This window comes from Xyrauchen texanus, chromosome 29 (assembly GCF_025860055.1).
Source record: "Xyrauchen texanus isolate HMW12.3.18 chromosome 29, RBS_HiC_50CHRs, whole genome shotgun sequence".
In the NCBI taxonomy this organism is placed as follows: Eukaryota; Metazoa; Chordata; class Actinopteri; order Cypriniformes; family Catostomidae; genus Xyrauchen; species Xyrauchen texanus.
In genome coordinates, this window is record NC_068304.1 from 35558291 (window position 1) to 35581392 (window position 23102).

The 23102-nt window shown below is 38.0% G+C and overlaps 1 protein-coding gene across 1 annotated transcript in view; it reads right to left on the reverse strand.

Annotated features, from left to right (window-relative positions):
* LOC127622987 (protein unc-13 homolog C-like) overlaps nt 1-23102 on the reverse strand; it is a 163657-nt gene that overhangs the window by 36761 nt on the left and 103794 nt on the right. Inside the window, 3 exon segments of the mRNA XM_052097209.1 lie at nt 1569-1712; nt 4989-5085; nt 10191-10317. Of these exon segments, the coding sequence (XP_051953169.1) occupies nt 1569-1712; nt 4989-5085; nt 10191-10317 (368 nt within the window).

A 23102-nucleotide genomic window follows, 5' to 3' on the forward strand; every position in this document is an offset into this window, starting at 1 on the left:
ACCTGCTGTATTACACATACAACTACCACATTTGGTACATATACTGTTTAAAGAGTGATGTTACTTTATTGTTTACAATTTTCTATTGGGTCTTAAGAACTGTGTAGAATTTGACTCTTTCCATCTGTGAATAAAGCACATACATTAACTTTATTATTATTATTATTATTATTATTAGAAAAGGCATGTAGTTTGTTTTTGTGGGCCAGCCAAAGAGTAAAATACTTTTCTTCACATAGCTGGGATTAAATGGGCTAATGTCAATCCAATAAATTCAATTCCTGTATTGATTGAATGGGTCGGCTGTATTGTATGCAAATATACAGTGCAGACAAAGTCATGCCAATAAATCACACTGGACTGCATTGCTTTTAAGTTGAACTGAGATCATCCGTATGTCTGATCAACCATTCTACACTTAGAGGACATGGTATTCTGATAGAAATAATTTACCCTCAATCTCAAAGGCTCCTGTTAACCTTTTAGATGCACCCCAAACACAGCACACACACACACACACACACACACACACACACACACACACACACACACACACACACACACACACACGGTAATGTTTAGTAAAGTCAAGAAGGCTAATCCACTCATTGTAAACCTGCTCAGACGTAATGTGCAAATTATGCTCTGTTTAAAACTTTCTAATTTCTGTTTCTAAATTAACTATTTATAGTGTTTCATAAACAGATAAATCTAGATCTAAAATCTGACTGAATCTGCCACATTAAAATCGAGTGTAAAATAGCACATTTACTGTACACATACATGCTACCACATGTCAATTCCATATTAAATATTGTTCCAATGGTAAACACCTTAATATGAATGAATTGAATAACTTACTGAACACTGGTGTCTTATATACTGCTGCCCCATGCATTATAGTGATTTCATCATGGTTTAGGGGGGTTAATCTTCATTGCATGGTTGCTTCATGCAACACCTTTAACCATATTAAAATCACTGTAACATACAGTCTTAAGGGGATTGCATTAAAATATACATAATATATTAGTTTATTACAGGACTCTCTGGATAACTCGATTCTGATCAATTGCACCATGTCTGATATTTCTGAATCGCTCTGCGATCTCTAAAAATAAGCTAAAAAAAGAAAACAAAAATTAACGAATGTTCATTTCTTTATTTATTTGGCAAGTTTTCATGTAATAAGCCGGATAATGAGCAGTCAGACAGTAAAACCAACAAAACTTCAAGGAGAAATTTAGCTGCTTCTGGAAGTCTCTTTCTTCTCACATAATAACAAATCTTCAGCGCAAATCAATATTTCATGTCCATTTTTGAATTTATTTGGTAGAGAACGATGTTATAAGTGGCATAATCTACAGTCAGTCTATCTTTGTAGCAAAATAAACCCTTCTGCTATGCGTCATAGGTCTATGATCACACTGTCAGGGTTTATTTTGAGATAATGACCAGTTGACTGACATTATCCCTTATGTATTCTAGCTTTATTGTAATCCAAGTCCAGTGATTTTATAAACATACACTTGAATATTAGAAACATTTCAATTCTGATACTCTCTTACCTTTGCGTATCTGTGCATGAAGTGAGCGAGGGCTTGTGGATTAGGACATTCTAGCTTCTTTATGATCTCAAAGCTTTGATTCAACTGTGTGAAAACATCCACCACCGAGCAGGAGAAGAGAGCATGATCTGATGTTTGCTGGAACTGCAATGCAAACAGGACAATTAAAACATATACAGTTATTTATGCCATGCAGTAGAGCAAATTCTCATTTGGATAACTCGGACTGAGCAGAAATGTAGCGTTTTATTTGAGCTGATGTACAATTTTTGTTGACCATGCTATCATCATGGTGGTATATGTTTCTAAAAATATAAGCATTTACAGTACATAATGTTAAAGTATAAATAAAGGTCCCAAAAAGGCTTTTGCTGCTTGGAAGCTTTGCAGCTTTGCCATGGAAGAACCTTTTAAATTCTATGTTGTTTTTAGTGTTGTTTTTTTTAGAAAACCATATCTAGTGGTCCCAAAATTCAAGCAATGTAAGTGCAGCATAGTTCTAGCGGGAAGACTAGCAGCTGTACATCATCGCACCATTAGCTGGGTAATTCCCAGCCAATCACATGTAAGCCGTTGCTTTATAAGTCTGCTCACAATCTATCACATTGCTGTTTCAGTGCGCTAACACGGCAACCTCCACCACCCCACCACCACCAGTTGAGTCCCGTCCTGCATGGGGGTAGTCTCCTCGCCCCTGCCTTCTATCTCCGGCAGGATATGACGGTTCCGAGTACAAGTTCCTCGGACCGCCAGATGGGGCCTACGCCAAAGAGAGACATTACCTTTCTGTTGTATATTCATCAAATAAATGTAATCTTACATTTCACTCCAGATGTGAGTCTTCCTGATAGAAAATCATTGCACGAAAAGATCACTGTTACATTTTCAATGCTACAACATTAGAAATACTCTTCAAAATGAAGACAAAATGTATTCGGACACTTTCTTGTTTTCACTTTCATGCCTTATTTTATTCCACTAAAAATCAACTTGATAACAGTTGGTTAAAAATCACGGCAAAAAAGTTAGTTGAGAAAAGCTCTAGCATCATTTGTTTGTGACTTGCTTTAATATTTTATTATTTGAGGGCTAGTTTCTTTTTGTACCAAAAGTGGTTCTTGATAAGAGGAGAGTTCTTGTGCTGCAAAGATCCTTTATTTATTTGGAAGACACTGCACTGATTTGATTCATAACCGTGGGGAATGCCTGCCAACATAACCTGTGACACAATTAACCTGTGACTCTGGCCTAATTCCCCAGGTGCATCTTCCAGTGAACACAAAATAATCATTAGACAATTAACTCAAAGGGCTGCTTCATTAGCAACTTAATCGTAAGAGCTGAAACTCACAAGACTTGAACTTGGGTGCATTTCAACAGCCAAACACAGTTAGAAACTAGCACTGGCTATAAATAAAACTCAAGCTCTGCTGATCCCTCACACCTCCCACCCTACATTTCTACATTAGTTTCTCTGAGGCGCTAATCTGCGTCTGAAAGGGTTGGTGTGCAATTATATTTCTCAGAGTCAAAGTTAGCCGCCCATCACCACAGTAGCTAATGCGCCGGGCAATATTAATGGCACTAAATAATTTGTGTTTTTATCGCAACTGGTTTTGGCTGAAAGCAATTAGCATATGAAACCAATCACAGTGGCTAGATTTATTTTTGTCGGCTGGGTGAACAGCGAGCAGGATAAATGCCTATTTTTATACTGTGATACAGTAACAGCAGCTTGCATTCAAACTACTTCAATCAGAAACGTTTGTTCAACATATACACAGTTGCAGTACTTCCTGAGCACTCATCAGCAGAGTGCATTCAGTTTCCCAGTCTATCCGCATGTTTGATTCAATTCATTGTGTTTACGTACACTCGCTATGACAAAAAGTGTTAGGAACCACATAGCAACATAAATTATGAGTAATATCTGCTGAAAGGTATAAGCATTTTTTTCAAGTTATATTCACACTCCTATTTAAAGAGAGGACTAAATTACATTTAAATAGTTCAAATCTTCTCTAAATCGTTGGAAATGATCATATTCATTTAAATAAGCTGACAGCTTAATTTTCTTCTCTCCTTTTATTGTTTTTTTATTACTATTCTATATAATTTATGCATTTTATTGTCTTATTATTTTAATTCTATTCTCTTATTTTATTTGTACTGTTTACTTCATTCTATGTATGTTTATGACATAGATATACCATGTCATTCTTTGACATATAAAAGATAGAAAACATACTGTATGTGCTATATAAATGAAGCTTAACTTACTTACATGAAACACCACAATGTCATATTTAGCTCACTGATAAAACCCTGATTTTCTGAGTAGGAAGTATGTCAATTAAAGCAGTGGTTTTCACACATCGGCCAGGGCCCACAAGGGGTACCCATGCAAGATGACTTGAAATGATTTAAAATGAGTTAATAAACCATAATACAATAATCTAACTTTCTATAATAAATCTAAAAATGCCAACCAAAAATGCTACGAATTAAGATGTACAACATGTAAACTGAGTTTTAGTTTTTATTTGTATTCAACAACTAAATATACAGTCTTGAAACTCCTGGACTCACAAAATAAATTGCAATTAATAATTTTAATCTACAGACATTCCTAGTTTCTGTTAATAATGTTTGAAAAGAAGCAGATTTGACATCATTAAAGCAGAGTTACCAGGAAATATCTTAGCCTACTGTACATGGGGGGCCTTTGAATATTGTCTTGGACAAGGGGTCAAAAAAGTTGAGAACCACTGGATTAAAGCACAATGGTGGAAACTAATTGATTTTGATCATAATGAGTAACTTTTGATTACATTTCTACAATTTGTAGGTGCCTTAATCAATTGTGCATCCATACAACTTTAAGCATTTTTCTCTGTGACAGCACAATGTCTTGTAAACCGTTAAAAAATCCATTGAATTGAATGTCACAATTTCCATCAAAATGTTTTATTAATGGACGGTTTATTAAAGACACATTTTGCTTCATCAATAATGCCCTTGGTGTGAATGTACATGATTTACTAGGAGTTATTACGATTTACACAGAAACTGGCCCTAAAAGTGTATCCTTTGGTCTTCATTTTGTTGCCCTGAAAAAGTGTGCTGTCTTTGTTATGAAATATTATAAGTGAAAAAGAAATATGAAATTGTCCAATGTGTACATTTTATACCGACCAAAATCACTTGAATATAAATCACATCGTAATTACAATTGCCAAAGAAACTTATATGTAGGAACTTCCCAGAAAGACTTAAACGCCTCATAGAAGCACAAGAGTAATGCTGCATTTAGTATTAATGCGACATTTGGATGATAACGGCAGTGTTAGGCTATTTACCAATTCACAAAAATGCTCTACAGAAACAAGGCAACAATTTTAAACTCAGTATAACTCTCACCCCATCTTTTTTATCTCTCTCCAGAGCTCCATTAAGGAAATCCATGGCTACATCTTCATTTTCATCCAACCACTGAATAACAAACGGCTCAAACCACCTGTAGATATAAAAACAGCATTAGTGAAAAAAGGCATATTGAGTAGTGGTGGTGTAGTGGTCTAAAGCACATAACTGGTAAACTGGTAATCATAAGGTTGCTGGTTCGATCCCCACAGCCACCACCATTGTGTCCTTGAGCAAGGCACTTAACTCCAGGTTGCTCCGGGGGGATTGTCCCTGTAATAAGGGCACTGTAAGTCGCTTTGGATAAAAGCGTCTGCCAAATGCATAAATGTAAATGTATGTTTGAAAAACAATCAATGAAAATAACATCACTAACAAAATTTTTACATTTATGGAAGAAAATTGACATTGTAAATGTTGCTAAGGTGTGTAAATGTGGCCAAAGTAAAAAAAAAAAAAAAAAAACTTTAGCTTGGGTCCCTCCTTCATTATAAGTCTATTGATATTTTTTCACCTGTTTTATAGTCTGCTAGGTAAAATCATATTTTTAATTGATCCTTCGCTAAGCTCCACCCCCCTTGGCTACAGTTGCACAGTCTGACAAGCTCTGCAGAACTCCCCATAGGAATGAATGGGAGATTGCTGTGAAAGGCACAGTGTTTGGCTAAATATTCTCAATAATATTACTAAGTGGGCTGGAATAACCAGTAAAATTGTAAAGCATATTTATCTGATGTTATTTGTAAAACAAATTGTTAGATTACACAGCAATTTGATTGAAAACTCTGCAATCTGTGAATCAGAATTGAGGCAAACGATCATCAGTGAATCAATACGTAAATTAACTAATGTTAAATTGTGGCTTTAATTTACCTTAGAGGAAATGTAGGGGTCCATGATGATATGATACATGCTCATTTGGAAATGAGAAATGACACACTTTAATCCATAACATGCTCTTCTAAAAAATTTTATTATAGAGAATAAAATTCCTATTCTGTAATTTGTCTGGACTCAGGAATAATAATAATTTATAGCCATGGATGTGTCAAAACACAATCTCAGATTAGCAGGGAATAAAGTGCACAGTAAGCTATAAGCCTAAATAGCACAATACATAGATCTTCAAAAGATAAAATCACACTAAAGTCGAACAAAAATAATCTCCGTCACTGCCTGCAACATAGTAGGCCTATTCTTAATCAATGGAAAATGCCTATTTCTGCCCAGGCAGATTCACTTTTACACGAGGCTGTGAGTGCTATGATTTATAAACCTCTTCGGGATGCTTTGACTTTAAATGATTTAGCATTTAACTTGTGTCATTATTGTCTGCACACCAGAGCAAAAGGGGAAATATATAGTGGCTCACCGTTTATCAAGTGCTGAATTATTGCAGGTGAAAAACAATCTAGAATCATGTAACAGCCACATTAAGTCATCAGAATGTCGATTTGTGACACCAGCACTATAAAAGCTTGATGCAGTGCAACAAATGATGAAACAGAACACAGGTGTCTTGAGATGTATTTATAATTATTGGAGTTCTTTTTAAGTTAACAATGTCTAAAAAATGTGACGGTCCAGCACAACAAATTGTAAAACAGGTGTCTTGAGATGTGTTTCTAAATATTAAAGTTCTTTTAAACTTAACACAGTATCTTAAAAAATGTGACGGTACAACGATCAAAGACAACGATCTAGTGCGTGTTAACAGAACAGTGCTCCACTCCAATCATGACAAGTTTTCTTATGTATCTTGTCTTGTTTTCTGGTGTTAACTCATTTCTGTTTCAGCCCATGTCATCTCATGTCTCTGCTGGAACCGCTGTTGTGATGATATGATAATCGATCTACTGTAGTCTTGAATCCACGCCGATGTTTCCCAAATACATTAAAGCATGTATCCAGCATATGGTCGACTGCAGTCACAGCGCTCTTCTTTAAGCTTCTATTTCTGTCAGTTGGTGGGCAATAAAATATCAGTATTTAGTTTTTTTGCATTGCTTGGTGTGCAAAAAAATAGACAACAGCTTTTTGTCATATTTTTCCTTGTTAAAATAGCCAAATTTGTAGGATATTTCTCCCCTTTTTCCTCATAGGAATGTATGAGTAACTATGGTAACAAGGCTTCCCTTTTCCCCATGTTATACCACGGCCCTGTGTATGTCGCATTGCCATCTGTGACAAGGGAACAAAGTCCCTTCGGAAGGGAATGTATGAGGTGAATTTTAGGATAGTCATAATAATGTAGAGAGAAAAGAAAATTTAATTTATGTGTACTTTTATTATATAATACTGTATTTTAATTATATATTAATATAATTATACATATTATATACTCTGCACCTGTCTACTGAGGTACTTCAACTTGGGAATTAACATGACATTTGTTTGAACATCATATTTAATTATTATAGACATTTTCATTGAAGCAAAGAATTATGGGTTGTGAGTGACCATGCAGGGTACACCTCATGCATCCTCTGAATTCCCGTGAAAGAAGGTCTCATTCGAAGGCTGCATTCGGAGCATCCTACTAACTTTTCTGAAACGAGACAGCCTTAATGACGGATGCGGCCATCAAATGCAACCTCCGGAGGATACAGCCTTTGAAACGAGACACAGCAAGTATCTATCGGGGAGAGCGCAATGTCTGTAACTGTCAACTAGCATTTTACGGCAGTTTAAATAAATGGAGAGAGCCGTAAACTGACACTTTACGGTTGTAAAATCGTCCATGACTTCTCTTATAAAACATCAATTTTATCATAGTAAACTCCACACATAGTTTACTCCAAAAGGATTGTGTAGTGTAAAACTAGTGTAAAGATTAGCAGACAGGTGGTTAATTCGTTAAAATTAAGATTATTCAGATTGATGAAGGATCACCTCCATAGACATCCATTAAAGAATAACAGCCTACCTCCCATACAACATCTATGGAACGGCTGCGTTTCGCTAATCTATGCTAACCTTGTAGGCTTCACGACCAGAAGGGCTTTGGTCAGAGTAATGGTGGTGGGGCAACAGTTGCTAAGACAGGACTGGTCAGCAATGCTTTTAAGGCTGGGCTTATCGAAGGATCAATTGCATAAGCAATAGCACAACTCTCCTTGCTGTCACTGAGATGTCACTGATGTTTATAAATATGATGGGTGGAGTAGCTCTCCAATGCAGTCACACCCTCACATCAAAATCAGTTCTCCTCAAGGTGTTTTTGATTGACATCTGTGTGGCTTTTCCCTGATGCTCTGTCCCATCTGTCAGCCCACCTCTCTACACTCATAACTCACATTAATGAATGAGTGACTTCTAATATGCAAACAGGGTGTGTTGACAGATTCAGGACAGCCGTATGAAGTGATCAAGATCCAAAATGAACACACACCAATTGCAAATACATGTAAAAACTGGCTTTGGCCATTTGGTTTTCACTGTTTTTGATTCTGTGTTTTGCACATACATGTGTGTTAGCTGGACCAGACAGAATTTATTTTTAGTATGATCTGGGCTAAAGAATCACAACTTATGATATGACTGTTGTCAAAGAAATGTTAACATTTTTAAATACATTTGAAATGCCTAATTCCCACTACTAAGTAGGTCCTCATGGTGGTGCGTTTACTCCCCCTCAATCCAGTGGCAGAGGACAAGTCTCAGTTGCCTCCACTTCTGAGACAGTCAATCTGTGCATCTTATCACGTGGCTCGCTGTGCTTGACACCCCGGAGACTCCCAGCATGTGGAGGGTCGCTCACCACACACTGGATTCAAACTTGTGTCTCCAGGGGTGGTAGAGAGTGTCAATACTCGCTGAGCTACTCAGGCCCCCAACAAAATTGTTTTAACCAAATATAAATATGTAATTTGTTCGTAACCTTGATCAACTGTCAGCTGGCCTTCCATTTAATGTAGTATGTTGAAATAGCTTTGGGAGACCACAAGGGGGTGATAGAATATTTACTGTACTCAATACTATGTCCGTCACGTTAGTCACCATTAAATTTGTCCTGCTGGTGTTTTGTTATGGGTAATGTTATGGCAGATAAAAAAAATGGAGAAAGTACAAAAGTTAAGTTTGAAGTCATTTTGGTTTCTGGGTAAATGGAGCTGGCCAATTCCTGGAATTTGTTTTGTAAAATGTCAGAATTGCCATACTCCGGGAACACAACCAATCTAATATCCCAAATTAACAGATATGGCAGGGATGTGCAGCGAAAGGCAATGAACAGGTACAGCTTACAATTGTGGAAGCTTCGAACCCTAGTAAAAAATATCTATTGACTCACCACAGGCCAAGAAGCTAACACATTTTATAGCTAATTTCATTGTTGGAGATATGCAGCCACTTAATGTGTTGGAGAGTCCCTTTTGAGACAGGATAGAGGAAATGGAACTGAAGTTTACCGTGCTGCTCACGCATTTATAACGTTGTGTTGAGAAATATGTGTGAAGAGACAAAAGCTGTTGTGCATATGCAGTTTGAGAAGTTGGAGGGCATCGTTCTTACTACCGACTCTTGGACCTCACAAGCCTACCATCGAATACCTGTAAGCCTTTTTAAGGGTTCGGTGTAGCAATGATTAGCCCTATTTATATCTGGGAAAAAAGCAGATATACTGTATATCGAATATTTTCTGATTATCGATGCCTGAAAAAAGCATTGATCCCAAGCCTAAAAGACAACTACTTTTTCTAAAGGGTAGCTTTGCTGTGGTTTAACAGCTTTAAAGTCAGCATGACATGGCATTCACAACCTACATTTTATTTACAAAATGGGACATTCAGTGAGACAAAGAAAATTAGTATGGGACTTGTTTTTATCCATTTGAGAATTAATTGGATCAAAAAAGTGGAAAAAGAAAAGTTGCATGGTGGTGTCAGAAAAGGAGAAAAGTTGTTTCAGAAGAGGCGCAGGATATTGCATTTTGAAGAAAGGTCACTAAGACAAAGACACAAAGACTATGTTGTCTTTGGAATAACATGCATGGATGAATCATGCACAAAAAGACCAGGAATGTGCATTAAGTAAAAGGGGTCAGTTTTGATTTCATGTTGACTTTAAATTATGAATTTATTAGGTTGGCAAGCAGCAGCGTTAGAGTAGCTTCACCAACACTGATAAACTTGAGAAAGTGTGAAAGTGAGATATGTGAAATGGCCAGAGAGAAGAGGACAGAAACTGTTGGATACTTACAGGGAATATTCCGGAGGAATTCCTTTAAAGGCTGGCAGGTCTCGAACATATTCGTTGTGGAACCATTTGACTTTGAAGTGCAAATTCATGTATTCTGTGCTCTTGCAAAGACAATGCTTGTTGTGTTCTGAACAGGACAAAAACAAGAAACAGTTTAGTAGTGAGATTACAGTGTTAAGAGTTATGCATGGTGTTTTAAACTCAATAAATTTATTCACCTTTAGAAATTATACAAACATTATCAGTAAGCAGTTTTTGGGAGTAACGGAATACATATAACAGGAGTACGTATTTTAAATACAAAATATAAGTCACTGCATTCCACTACAGTTACAATTTAAATCATTAGTAATTAGAATACAGTTACATTCAAAAAGTAATCTTGATTACTGAAGAGATTACTTTGCATTTTATTGTCATTTGTTTAATTTCATATTTAGTTCTTTCAGATGGAAAACATTTATACATATATATGATGCGATCCAAAGTGCATTTGAACAGCGGTGAAACACTTTCTTATGATGTGTTACATTCATACGAGCAGACAGAGAAGTACGTCTGAAGTAAGTTTGGAGCAGAAGAAATAGACATAAAGCTTGTGTAAATTGTCAGTTTTACACTAAGCTATAATGCTATTTCTAGCCATTTTACATGCACATGTTACCAGACACGTTCATATTTTTTATCAAGAAAATTCACGTTAGATCATAATTTAGTAGAAATATCTAAAAATCCTTAAAACAGGATCAGTTTGATTTAACTAGTTTTAGAAGCAACACTGCATAAGATATTTAGGTTTTTCAGAGAGTGTATTTTTAACATATATATTGTCTTACTGTACCATAGTTTTCATAGTCAAAACAAGTGAAAAAAATCTACCAGTGCTGAAGAAGTAATCCAAAGTATTTAGAATACATTACTCACCTTAAGTAATCTAATGGAATATGTTACAAATGACATTTCACAGCATGTATTCTGTAATTTGTAATTTTGTAACCCTCCCAACCTTGTCAGTAAGTAACCAGCCAAACTTTTCAACAGCTCAAAGGAAAGAAATCACCTGTGATATTTCTTTAATATCTCAATTGTTCTCCTAAACAGCAATGTCATTAAATCTAAAGTCTCCTGCTTCTCAGTTGTTTCTTCTTAGTAAAACTACACCAGTAATCACACGTGTCTCCTCCAGAGTTTCAGAAGATATCTCAAAAGGTCTCAAACTGTGCACTGGTTTGCTATGATATCAGTGTCTGCGATATCATTTCAATATGAACTCAGACATTTTTCATCAAATGTTTCCAGGACCAAAAGATCTGAGCTATACATTTAACATTAATTTTGCAGCTCCACACTCTTAAAGGATTAGTCGATGATTGGTTCCTGGGGCCAGAGTGCCGCTCACGCTCCGCCCCCATTCCTTTCTTCCCGGATGTGCATGATGAGCTCATGCGCTCGTGGCAGGCACCTTTCACTGCCTGCATGCGGTCCGTGAGCTCTCCTACCCTCGATGGCGGGGTGGCAAGGGGCTACTCGGCGATTCCCCAAGTGGACCAACGGTTGCGGTGCACTTGTGCCCGAAAAGCGCAGCCACCTGGCGGAACCGTCCGAGGCTCCCGTCCAGGGCCTGTAGGCTGACGCGTTTCTGACGGCTAAGGCCTACATCGCCGCTGGACACGCCGCCTCCGCCTTGCATGCCATGGCACTCCTGCAGGTGCACCAAGCCAAGGCACTCAGAGAACTACACAAGGGTAGTCCTGACCTGGGACTAAAGCAGGAGCTGCGCATGGTGACCCACTACGCCCTCCAGGCAACGAAGGTCACGGCGTGGGCTCTCGGGCAGGCGATGCCCACACTGGTGGTTCAGGAACGCCACCTCTGGCTCAACCTGGTTGAGTCGCGAGAGGCTGACGAGGTAAGTTTCCTTGACACTCCCATCTCCCAGGTTGGGCTTTTTGGTGACACCGGTAGATACTTCGCCCGGCAGTTCTCAACGGTGATGAAGCAGACAGAGGCCATACAACATATCCTGCCCAGTCGGAGACACAGACCCCTGTGGTGCCAACACTGACACCAGCTCTGCCACAGCCCGCCCCTCGGGGCCGGCCCTGTTGTGGAGCTACCCGCAGGACTGCGACACCACCCACCTCACGGCCGACCGCCAAGAACCCCAAGGTCCCTCTCACACGGAGCTTGGGAGCATGGCTCGAGCTCCCCAACCCGTCGTGCTGGTTGATCAGTACCGTCCGACTCGACTATGCGATTCAGTTCGCCAGGCGCCCACCCAGGTTCAACGGCGTCCGCTCCACTGCGGTGAGAGGCGATAACGCCACTGCCTTGCATGCGGAGATCATCTCCATCACCGATAGAGCCTGTCCCTCCAGCCGAGGTGAAAAAGGGGTTTTACAGCCCCTAATTCATCGTACCTCAACCTGCAAGTTCTGAACCGGGCTCTGCACAGACTCTCGTTCAAGATGCTCACACAGAAACGCATTCTAGCAAGGGTCCGGCATCAGGATTGGTTCGCTTACCAACCCCCTCCTCCCTTTTAGGAGAATGTTTTCAACACAAAAGTAGTTTATGCAGCGGTCTGAGCAAGGAGCTCGGTCTGAGTCATCTCCTCCACTCACTCACTTGCATTCAAACCGATTCAAACAGCTCTCCGTGTTCACCGTTCCATGATGGCACAGCAGTTGATATATTCAAACCAGCTGAATGATGCATCAATGTATGATTCTCTATGCTCCTCTGTTGTAAACAACACTGTGCTTCCATTTTTTTTTTGTATTTCATGGTCAGTTCTCGTGAACTTGGCAACGCACTTGACCTAGACCCTAGTGAACTTTTAATTAAAAAAAGTTTTAAATATTGATCAATTTCTTACACACACCTAGTGTTTCACTTCAGAAGACATTAATTAATCCACTGGAGTCTAACTGATTACTTTTATGATGGCTATTTGTACTTTTTGGAACATCAAAAATTTGGCACCCATTCACTTGCATTGTATGGACCTACAGAGCTGAAATATTGTTCTAAAAATCTTCATTTGTGTTCTGAAGAAGAAAGAAGGTCATACACATCTGGGATGGCACAAGTGTATGAACTAATCCTTTAACAATTGACTAATTTGTGTCTCTTTTTATTTCTAATTTTTTAGAAGAAACATCTGGGACAAATTTTATACTTACAGGTAAATTAAACATATAAAAGCCTATCAAAATTGACATTAAATTCTTAAATATTTCTCAAATAATTTTACTTCTGTAATGTGATCAAAAACAATGCTATATTTGGCTACTGGTGAAAGTGGAGGTGGAGCAAGTTATTAAAATTTGAATGAAGATTATGAAGAAAATTTGTTTTTTTACCATCAGAGTAACATTACCAATAACACTGATGAATTGTGCAAATTAAGTCAAGGAACATGTATTAATGAAGTAAATAGAGGCAATTTTGTTTTCATGTTGACCTTCATAGTTCACACAGAAAATTGAAATTCTTTTATCATTTACTCACCCTCATACTATCCCAGATTTGTATGACTTTATTCCCTCTGCTGAACACAATGACAAATTTTGTTTTCAGCAAAAGATAGAAAGTCATACACATCTGGGATGGCATGAGGGTGAGTAAACGATAAGAAAATTTCATTTTTGGGTGAAGTATCCCTTTAGGTCTCCAGAGCAATAGTGTGAAATGGCAAACTCTAAGCAATTCATATATTTTCCTCCAGAAAACCAAAAATGGTAGAACAGTTACAGAGGAATAGGACTGAAGAAAGCACAGATACAGTAAAGCTTCAGGCACTCTGTTTACATGGTACAAGATGCCATGTTAGATGGCAACTGAAATGATTCCTAGAATTTTTCCGAGTTGTTGTGGGTTGTTTTATTTTGACCACACAATTTGATAGTGACCACAGCGAGCTGAGCTCATCCAAAACTTGTCAAACAAGCTGAAAACTTGTACACCTGCGCAGATACATAGCAGACTGTGTCAAAGACTCGCAGGTCTGTAGGGGCATCTGGCAGAGGCTTTGATATACTCTGACTGGTCACACAATAAAGGTCACAGAGGAGTGTGGGTAGAGACAGACACGGCCCCAACCCACAACAGCTGCTACTGTTAATACACAGCAAGAGCAGAGAAAGAAGACAAGAGCACCCTGACATCCATTAGAGAAGGCAAGAGACAAACAGACAGGAAGTATAGCTCATAAATGACTGCAGGAAAACAATAAGAGCAGAAGAGAGTATTTATTGCAATTGTGCTTCTGCAGTCGTCAAGTGCAGGAAATGACATGCAACTACAATAATACATGTCAGAAGGAATGCAGTCCAAATATATGAATGGTAACGTCTCAGCTCTGACTGAAAACATGAAGATGTATCACTTCTGACAGACTTAAGATCAAAAATTACTCTTCGCAAGTATGTGAATGCAGACGCTAAACGTTGTGCATTGTTGAGTTCCAAAACAGGCAGACAGTCTCAACGTCTCTGTAAGGGGCGCTATTGCTGACATGTGTGAACTGTTCGCATCTATGGTGAGCTTTCTGAGCAGCAAAGAGATTTAAGATGACATTTATTTGATGAATATAAAACAGAAAATGAATGTCTCTCTTTGGCGTAGGCCACGTCTGGCGGTCCGAGGAAGTTGTACTCAGAACCGTCATATCCTCCCGGAGATAGGAGGCAGGGGCGAGGAGCTTATATATCAAACTTATTTACGCAGATACTTACTAAATAAATATGTAAACAAATGGACATGCAATTTTGATTTGAGTTTACTTTATTATGTGAAACGCGAATGCGAGAGACAGACACAAAGACCGACATAGATTATCGATGCGAGTGCATGTAGCCAAGATATCACAAGTGCGATGCACCCATGTCAATAACAGACAGACAAGTAGTATAAACGTCTGGGCCCGACACAGACTGAAACAGAACTAGACAGAAGTCAGGACCCAGACACTAAACTCCAGACATGATACACCACATATTGTAGAGCACGTGACAGGGAATATGACCCAGGGATACCCAACTTGAAATACAGAAAGAACAGGGCTTTTACTGCATTGCAAATTTTCCGAAGCAAAATTTCGGGACTGTGAAGCAAATTTTATGTGGAGTGTCTATTTACACTAAGTGCAAAGATATACCATCTTGTTGGCAGAGGCTATTCACACTAACTTCGCCCACCACTGCTCAGACCAAACTAAAGACAGCTATGATAGATTTATTTGGGGTCAACTGTTGATCAAATGAAGGTGGGCATATTTGAATTTTTTACAATGGGGCAGAGACATTAAACTGGTTAACGGATTAGACATTTAGTGGATTAAAAGATTGGATAACTAAGTGACTATTTGCACTTTTTGACTATTTGTGTATGTGTTGTCATGCTGGAAATTTGGGTTTGAATCCCACCGCTTGACATACTTAAAGTTAACCATGGATTTACTGTAGTAATATTGTAGTAACCATGTGTTTTGGTTGAAACTATATAGTTCTAATGTACTAACCATGGTGTTACTACAGTAACATGTTGTTAATATTAGGTAATAGTTACAATTTTTAATTTTGCGGTTACTATGATTTTACTAGAATAAAATACAATGGTGATACTATGGTTACTGTGGTAAAATCAGGATACATTTTTGTAAGGTATGGTTAGGGTTAGGGGTTGGTGTAGGGTGTCTGTGGGACTCCAAATAAACAGAATAAAAATGCTGCAGAGATGCTACTGTACTGTATGTTAGTATTTAAACAGGGGTGTAAGAGTGTACCTGCCACTATTTGCACTAGAGTGCAAATAGCACCTAACGCTATTTGCACTTAGAGCAAAGAACATGCTTTTTGTTGCTTTTTACACTTAGTGCAAAAAGCCTCTGCCAATTTTATGACATTCGTCTTGCTTTTGCCGCTTTATAAGTGCTAAATATGCTTCTCATGCGGATGTGTGTTGTGCAATCCATCGAGAATCACTCTAGAAAGTGATGCATTCTGCTCTATCCTCCTGTATCTCCGGAGCACACAGGTGCACACACATCATCCAGGCTTCCCTCGATATGTGAGCTCCTGTAACAGGATGGAGCAGAGTGGATCACACTCACGATTAAACTGGTCTTCCCTCGATATCATGACTCAGACAGCAAATTTTAATTTGACATGAGAATACACTATTTTAAAGCGCAGTGGAGCAATTCAACCATTTCAAACGCATTTAAAGCTCTGACATTCTGAATATCACTTAAGAGGGAAAGAGAAAACACCTGCACCAGAATCAATTACAATTCTTAGCACAGCTACACATGAACACTCTTACTAATATTTATCACAGTAAACTGCAACAGAATTTATAATTACAACTGTGGCAGTTGAGTTAGAAAACAATATATTTTAAAATGGGTTTAGGCTATTTTTTTTTCTTTTTATAACAAATAAACTCTTTATTTTTAAGAAAGACTAACTACCTAACCACTGCAATGAGAAGCCAGACATGGTCTTTCTTGTGATCATGGAATTACAAATGTAACTGTTGAACAAGGAAAGAATCATGGTAAACAAAAGGCCTTGTACAATGTAGAATAAAAGTCTGAACCTTTATACATTTTGAACAAAGTCGTGTTAAATATTGTAATATATTTCTTGATGATGTTTGAGATTAGGAAACACACACACACACACACTCATGTAGTGTTTCCATGTTTTATGGGGACTTTCCATAGACATAATGGTTTTTATACTGTACAAACTTTATATTCTATCCCCTAAACCTAACCCTATCCCTAAACCTAACCCTCACAGAAAACGTTCTGCATTTCTACATTTTCAAAAAACATAATTTAGTATGATTTATAAGCTGTTTTCCTCATGGGGACCGACAAAATGTCCCCACAAGGTCAAAAATTTTGGGTTTTACTATCCTTATGGGGACATTTGGTCCCCACAAAGTGATAAATACACGCTCACACACACACACACACACACACACACACACACACACACACACACACACACACACACACACACACACACACACACACACACACACATGTTGTGTTTCCATGTTTTATGGGGACTTTCCATAGACATAATGGTTTTTATACTGTACAAACTTTATATTCTATCCCCTAAACCTAACCCTACCCCTAAACCTAAACCTCACAGAAAACTTGCTGCATTTTTACATTTTCAAAAAACATAATTTAGTATGATTTATAAGCTGTTTTCCTCATGGGGACCGACAAAATGTCCCCACAAGGTCAAAAATTTCGGGTTTTACTATCCTTATGGGGACATTTGGTCCCCACAAAGTGATAAATACACGCTCACACACACACACACACACACACACACACACACACACACACACACACACACACACACACACACACACACACACATGTTGTGTTTCCATGTTTTATGGGGACTTTCCATAGACATAATGGTTTTTATACTGTACAAACTTTATATTCTATCCCTAAACCTAACCCTACCCCTAAACCTAAACCTCACAGAAAACTTGCTGCATTTTTACATTTTCAAAAAACATAATTTAGTATGATTTATAAGCTGTTTTCCTCATGGGGACCGACAAAATGTCCCCACAAGGTCAAAAATTTCGGGTTTTACTATCCTTATGGGGACATTTGGTCCCCACAAAGTGATAAATACACGCTCACACACACACACACACACACACACACACACACACACACACACACACACACACACACACACACACACACACACACACACAAAACTGTGTACATCAGCCACTACTGTACACCATTTTTGACCCTGGGGAAAGTTATACTTTTTCATGTGTAAAGACACATTTATATTGTCTAAAGTTAAAAGCAAAAAAACATTTATATCTAATGATGTAGTACAAACAAATATACAAAAGAAAAGTTCAATTAAAATGAACCCACCGTTTTTAGAAATCAGAATGAAACAGTAACAATGTCAAATTTGTTATTCAAAAAATTTATTTTTACAGACCTCCTAGCACACCCTCATGGCACCCAGTTTAAAACTGAAACACTGAAAACGCAAGGACTTTGCAACGTTCACATCTTTCATCCAAACTAGAAATGTAAGCGCAGTGTAGTTCTAGCGGGTACATCACATCATCACACCGTTAGCTAGGTAACTCCTAGCCAATCACATGTAAGCCATTGCTTTATAATAATAATAATAACTTTATTTTGTATAGCGCGTTTAAAAGTTAATTCTCAGAGCACTTTACATAAGCAAAGTAAAAAAATAACACATAAAAAGGCATGATCACACAATACAAAATATTTCACACAAGATTACAAACCTAAAAATAACAAATAAATAAATAAATAAATAAATAAATAAATATCAAGACAGAGTAAAACCATAAGATACATCTCATTAACAACCACTAATATCACCTTTACCCAAAAGCTTCCGTAAAATAATGAGTTTTAAGGGATGTTTTAAACCTTTTCAAAGATGGTGCAAATCTTATTTCGGAAGGCAAGGAGTTCCATAACTTTGGGGCGACTGAAGAGAATGCCCTATCACCCATTGTTTTTAGATTTGTTACCGGAACAGCTAAAAGACCGGCATCAGCAGAGCAAAGATTACGTGTTGGGATGTAGGGCATTAAAAGCTCTGCGAGATATTGAGGAGCGAGTCCATTCAATGCCTTGTACGTCAACATCAGAATCTTAAAATCAACACGAAATTTAACAGGTAACCAATGCAGGATCTCTAAAATAGGTTTTATATGATCTCTTTGTCTTGTCCTAGTCAGACTACGTGCGGCAGAGTTTTGTACCCACTGAAGTTTATTCAGAATAGATTTTGATGCTCCTGCTAACAAGGCATTACAATAATCAATTCTAGAAAAAACCAGAGTATTAATTACATTTTTCAGCTACAGGAAAGGACAGCATGGGCTAATCTGGATATATTTCTAAGATGAAAAAAAGAAACTCTAACAGTATTACGTACATGAAGATCGAATGTTAAATTAGAATCGAAAATTACTCCCAAGTTTTTTAATTTTGATTGGAACTGGATTACAGAGCCATCCACTTGTAACGCTACAGGTTGCACTCTGCGTAACTGGTGGGTCGAACCAATACGCATCACCTCGGTCTTATCACTATTTAAGCACAAAAAATTCGCAGACATCCAATTTTTAATAACTGTGTGTGGCAGCGGGGGCGTGGTCAAGCGCCCGTCCGGGAGAGGAAAGCGGTAAGGGCGCTTACACCTGAGCTAAATTATGCCTAACACCTGTCTCTAATTCCAGTGAGCACGAGGAGAGCGGCATAAAAGCAGAGACAGAGCCTCCAGTCGGGGGGAGACGACAAGCCAACTCAGTGCGCTTGTGTTACATTGTGCGTTGTAAATAAAGAGAATTTAAAGCTTACCTTGTGCTGAACACCTGTTTCCTGTCCTCCTTCCTGTGGGAAGTGTTACACTGTGATACAGTTAGAAAGATGTAATACGGCCACATTTACATCAGATTTTGAATGAACATATATCTGGGTGTCGTCCGCATAAAAATGAAAATCAAGACCTAGAGACCTCAAGAGTTGGCCAAGAGGAAAAATATAAAGAGTGAAAAGTAATGGACCCAAAACTGAACCCTGAGGAACACCAAATTTTACCATACCAGCCTCAGATCTGCAGCCACCCAGCACAACGAATTGTTTGCGATCTGAAAAATAAGACTTAAACCAGCTCAGAGCAGAGTCAGATACACCAAAGACAGACTCTAAGCACGAGAGTAAAGTGCTATGATCAATAATGTCGAAAGCAGCACTGAGATCAAGCAGAATCAGTGAGGCTTTATAAGTCTCATTGCTGTTTCAGTGTGCTAACACTTTTTAAGTGTATGAAAACGCTGTTCTAGTGTCAATGAGAGGCATATACAAAACAAAATTAATGAGTTTTCAAAATAAAACATATTAGTGTGGATGTGCCCGAAGACTTCGAAAACGCCCTCTATTACCGCATACTTTGGAAAATTAAGACATTAGGAAACTGTAAACTGAGTTATCGAACTGAAATGAGAATGAGAATTAGTGAAGACAGCCTAAGGAACAACGTATCCCAAAAAATAAGCAGTTTTATAATACTATGTGGTATCTCAATGTTTCAGCTGGAATCGTATCGTAAGATATGATTAAGGTATTGTGACAGAGAGTTAATGGCTATTTTGCCAAATAGTCACAGTACAATTTAACACATTCAGCCTATCAGACTTGGCTGTCGACATCTCGATGTGTGAGTGTCAGTTAATAATTAATGAAAGCATTAGCTCCCCTCATTTATCAATGAACTGTGAAATCCAGATTTCAAGCCCTTCTGCTAAAGTGATACGCTTGCATGTTTCTGCCCTCTACCCAGAGCCAGGCCCAAACCCATGGGTCAGTCAAAACCAAAAACCACGGTATTAAGTTTTTAATAGCTTTACCTGAACAACAGCTCCTTGTGTGTAATATCACTACTTAACTGTGGAAACAACACACCACTGAAATCTAAAATAAAGACTCTTTATATGCTGATTGCATACTTCTTGCATATAACTCGTAAATGTACACAATCAACTATATGAATATATAAATATATATAGGCTATATATACACACAGTGTTCTAAGGGGCATTCACACTGACATCAATTTTATGGGTCAAAGAGATCAGAGGTAATTATATTTTTATGAGAGTTGGTGATGTGAGCCAGCATGGGCAAATAGCAAATGAGGGCACATCCAGCAACTTTGAGAAAAGGTTATCGTATGCCATTCAGCTGTGATGCAATGCGGCGACCACCAATAGGAGTGAAAACCATGCAGATGTGATCCATCAGCTGTCGGCAAGATGGAGGAGTTTGATACAGTGAGCAATTTCACTATCCTATATGATTTGTCTCTGCCCACATTTGTTTTTTAAAATGAACCATGTTAGAAATTGTCGACATCCCAAGTGAGTTTGATTCACGTAATGATCATCGTTCATCTTGTCCATGATATGATGCATTATGCACTGCTGCAATTTATATAAAACACTTTCACCTCCAGAGCAACTTTTAGTGGCAAGAAAAAAGATTACAAATTAGAATTACATTTATTGTTTTGGGCAATACATCACATTTGTGATAACATTTTCAAAAGCTAACGCTAGTTGTGCAGCCTACCAATAAAATTAAAAAGAATTTAAAAATATATATTTCTGAATAAATGTCCCTGGTCTTATTGCGCATGTTACGCTACAGAAAGAAATGCTGATTTTGATCATCTTTCATCAATATGTAATATTGAAACCAATCGATCCAATCAGATCCTTATGGATAAAATCAAGTCCAGCCTTACTTATTTCCTACTGGATATTCAGTTTCATTACAGAAGCTAAATGTGCTGCAAATTCCACTTCATGTTGTCATTAACATACTGTCTTGAAAATCGAGAAAGAAATTCTAAAACTTTGATAAAACATGTCTCGGTTTATTTGTGCAACTCTGCTTTCCCATAATTCTTAATAAGTTTTCCAAAACTCCCTAATGGAAGACATTCATAACACCTGCTTACGATGCATGTCTGCATGAATTATTAAAATGAATGACTAACTCTTTCAGCAGCTCACTGTTTCCTGCAATGCAAACTCACAGAAGACAAATAGTGATGACGGGCTTAATTTGTGAGCGCTGTTCTGAATTTTGCCACTGGTTGCCATAATGTGCCGATATGCTGTATGCTGATAATTGCTCGTTTATCTTAAAGGAACTGTTTTGGTTGTGGCCCATTTCTTTCGGAGGGATTAGCCAGCCCTGGGGGTAATGTGAGGGATATCAGATTAATTTACAGAGGCGCTGGTCAATGACTCGCTCTACAGGATAAAATATAGCAACTCATCAGCAAAACGTCTCTCACTTTAACATCAAAGCGTTCATAATCCATATTTCACATTTAACTGGAGTTTTCCACCACAAAGAGAGTCCTGATAAACACCTGGTGTACTCTTCCATTTAAACTGTTTAATCCATTTTAAAGCTATTCTGCATGTTATATGGAGGCAGATGATGCTGAAAAAAGTTAGAAAATGCATTCTAGTGTTAGTTATGGAATACATCTAGAAATATAGAACTATATTCAGTAGATATGCACCGATCCGATACCTGGATTTAGACAGATCGGGTATTGATCCAAAGAGCCCGATCCAAAACTGTTACTGTGTGTTAGTCATGTTTGTTACTGCCAAGCTCACAAAATGACATAAAAGAACACAATTAAAGTAGTTCATATGACTTGTGCATTTTATTAAAAGCCACTTGAGGATGTGCGATAGCTCTGTGAATCATAAAAGGCTGAGTTTAAGAAGTAAATATATCAAATGCATGCGTAGCTCCAGTGCGTCAGTAAATGGCGCGGCTCTGTTTACACACACACACACACACACACACACACACACACACACACACACACACACACACACACACATGTTGTGTTTCCATGTTTTATGGGGACTTTCCATAGACATAATGGTTTTTATACTGTACAAACTTTATATTCTATCCCCTAAACCTAACCCTACCCCTAAACCTAACCCTCACAGAAAACTTTCTGCATTTTTACATTTTCAAAAAACATAATTTAGTATGATTTATAAGCTGTTTTCCTCATGGGGACCGACAAAATGTCCCCACAAGGTCAAAAATTTCGGGTTTTAGTATCCTTATGGGGACATTTGGTCCCCACAAAGTGATAAATACACGCTCACACACACACACACACACACACACACTCACAGCTATTTTTAACCTTCATGCAGTGAGCAATATTGAGCGCTACTCACGAACAAGATCTCAGATGCAGATGGTCAATAATTCGGTTCACTTATAATATGCATTTAGAACAGCACTGG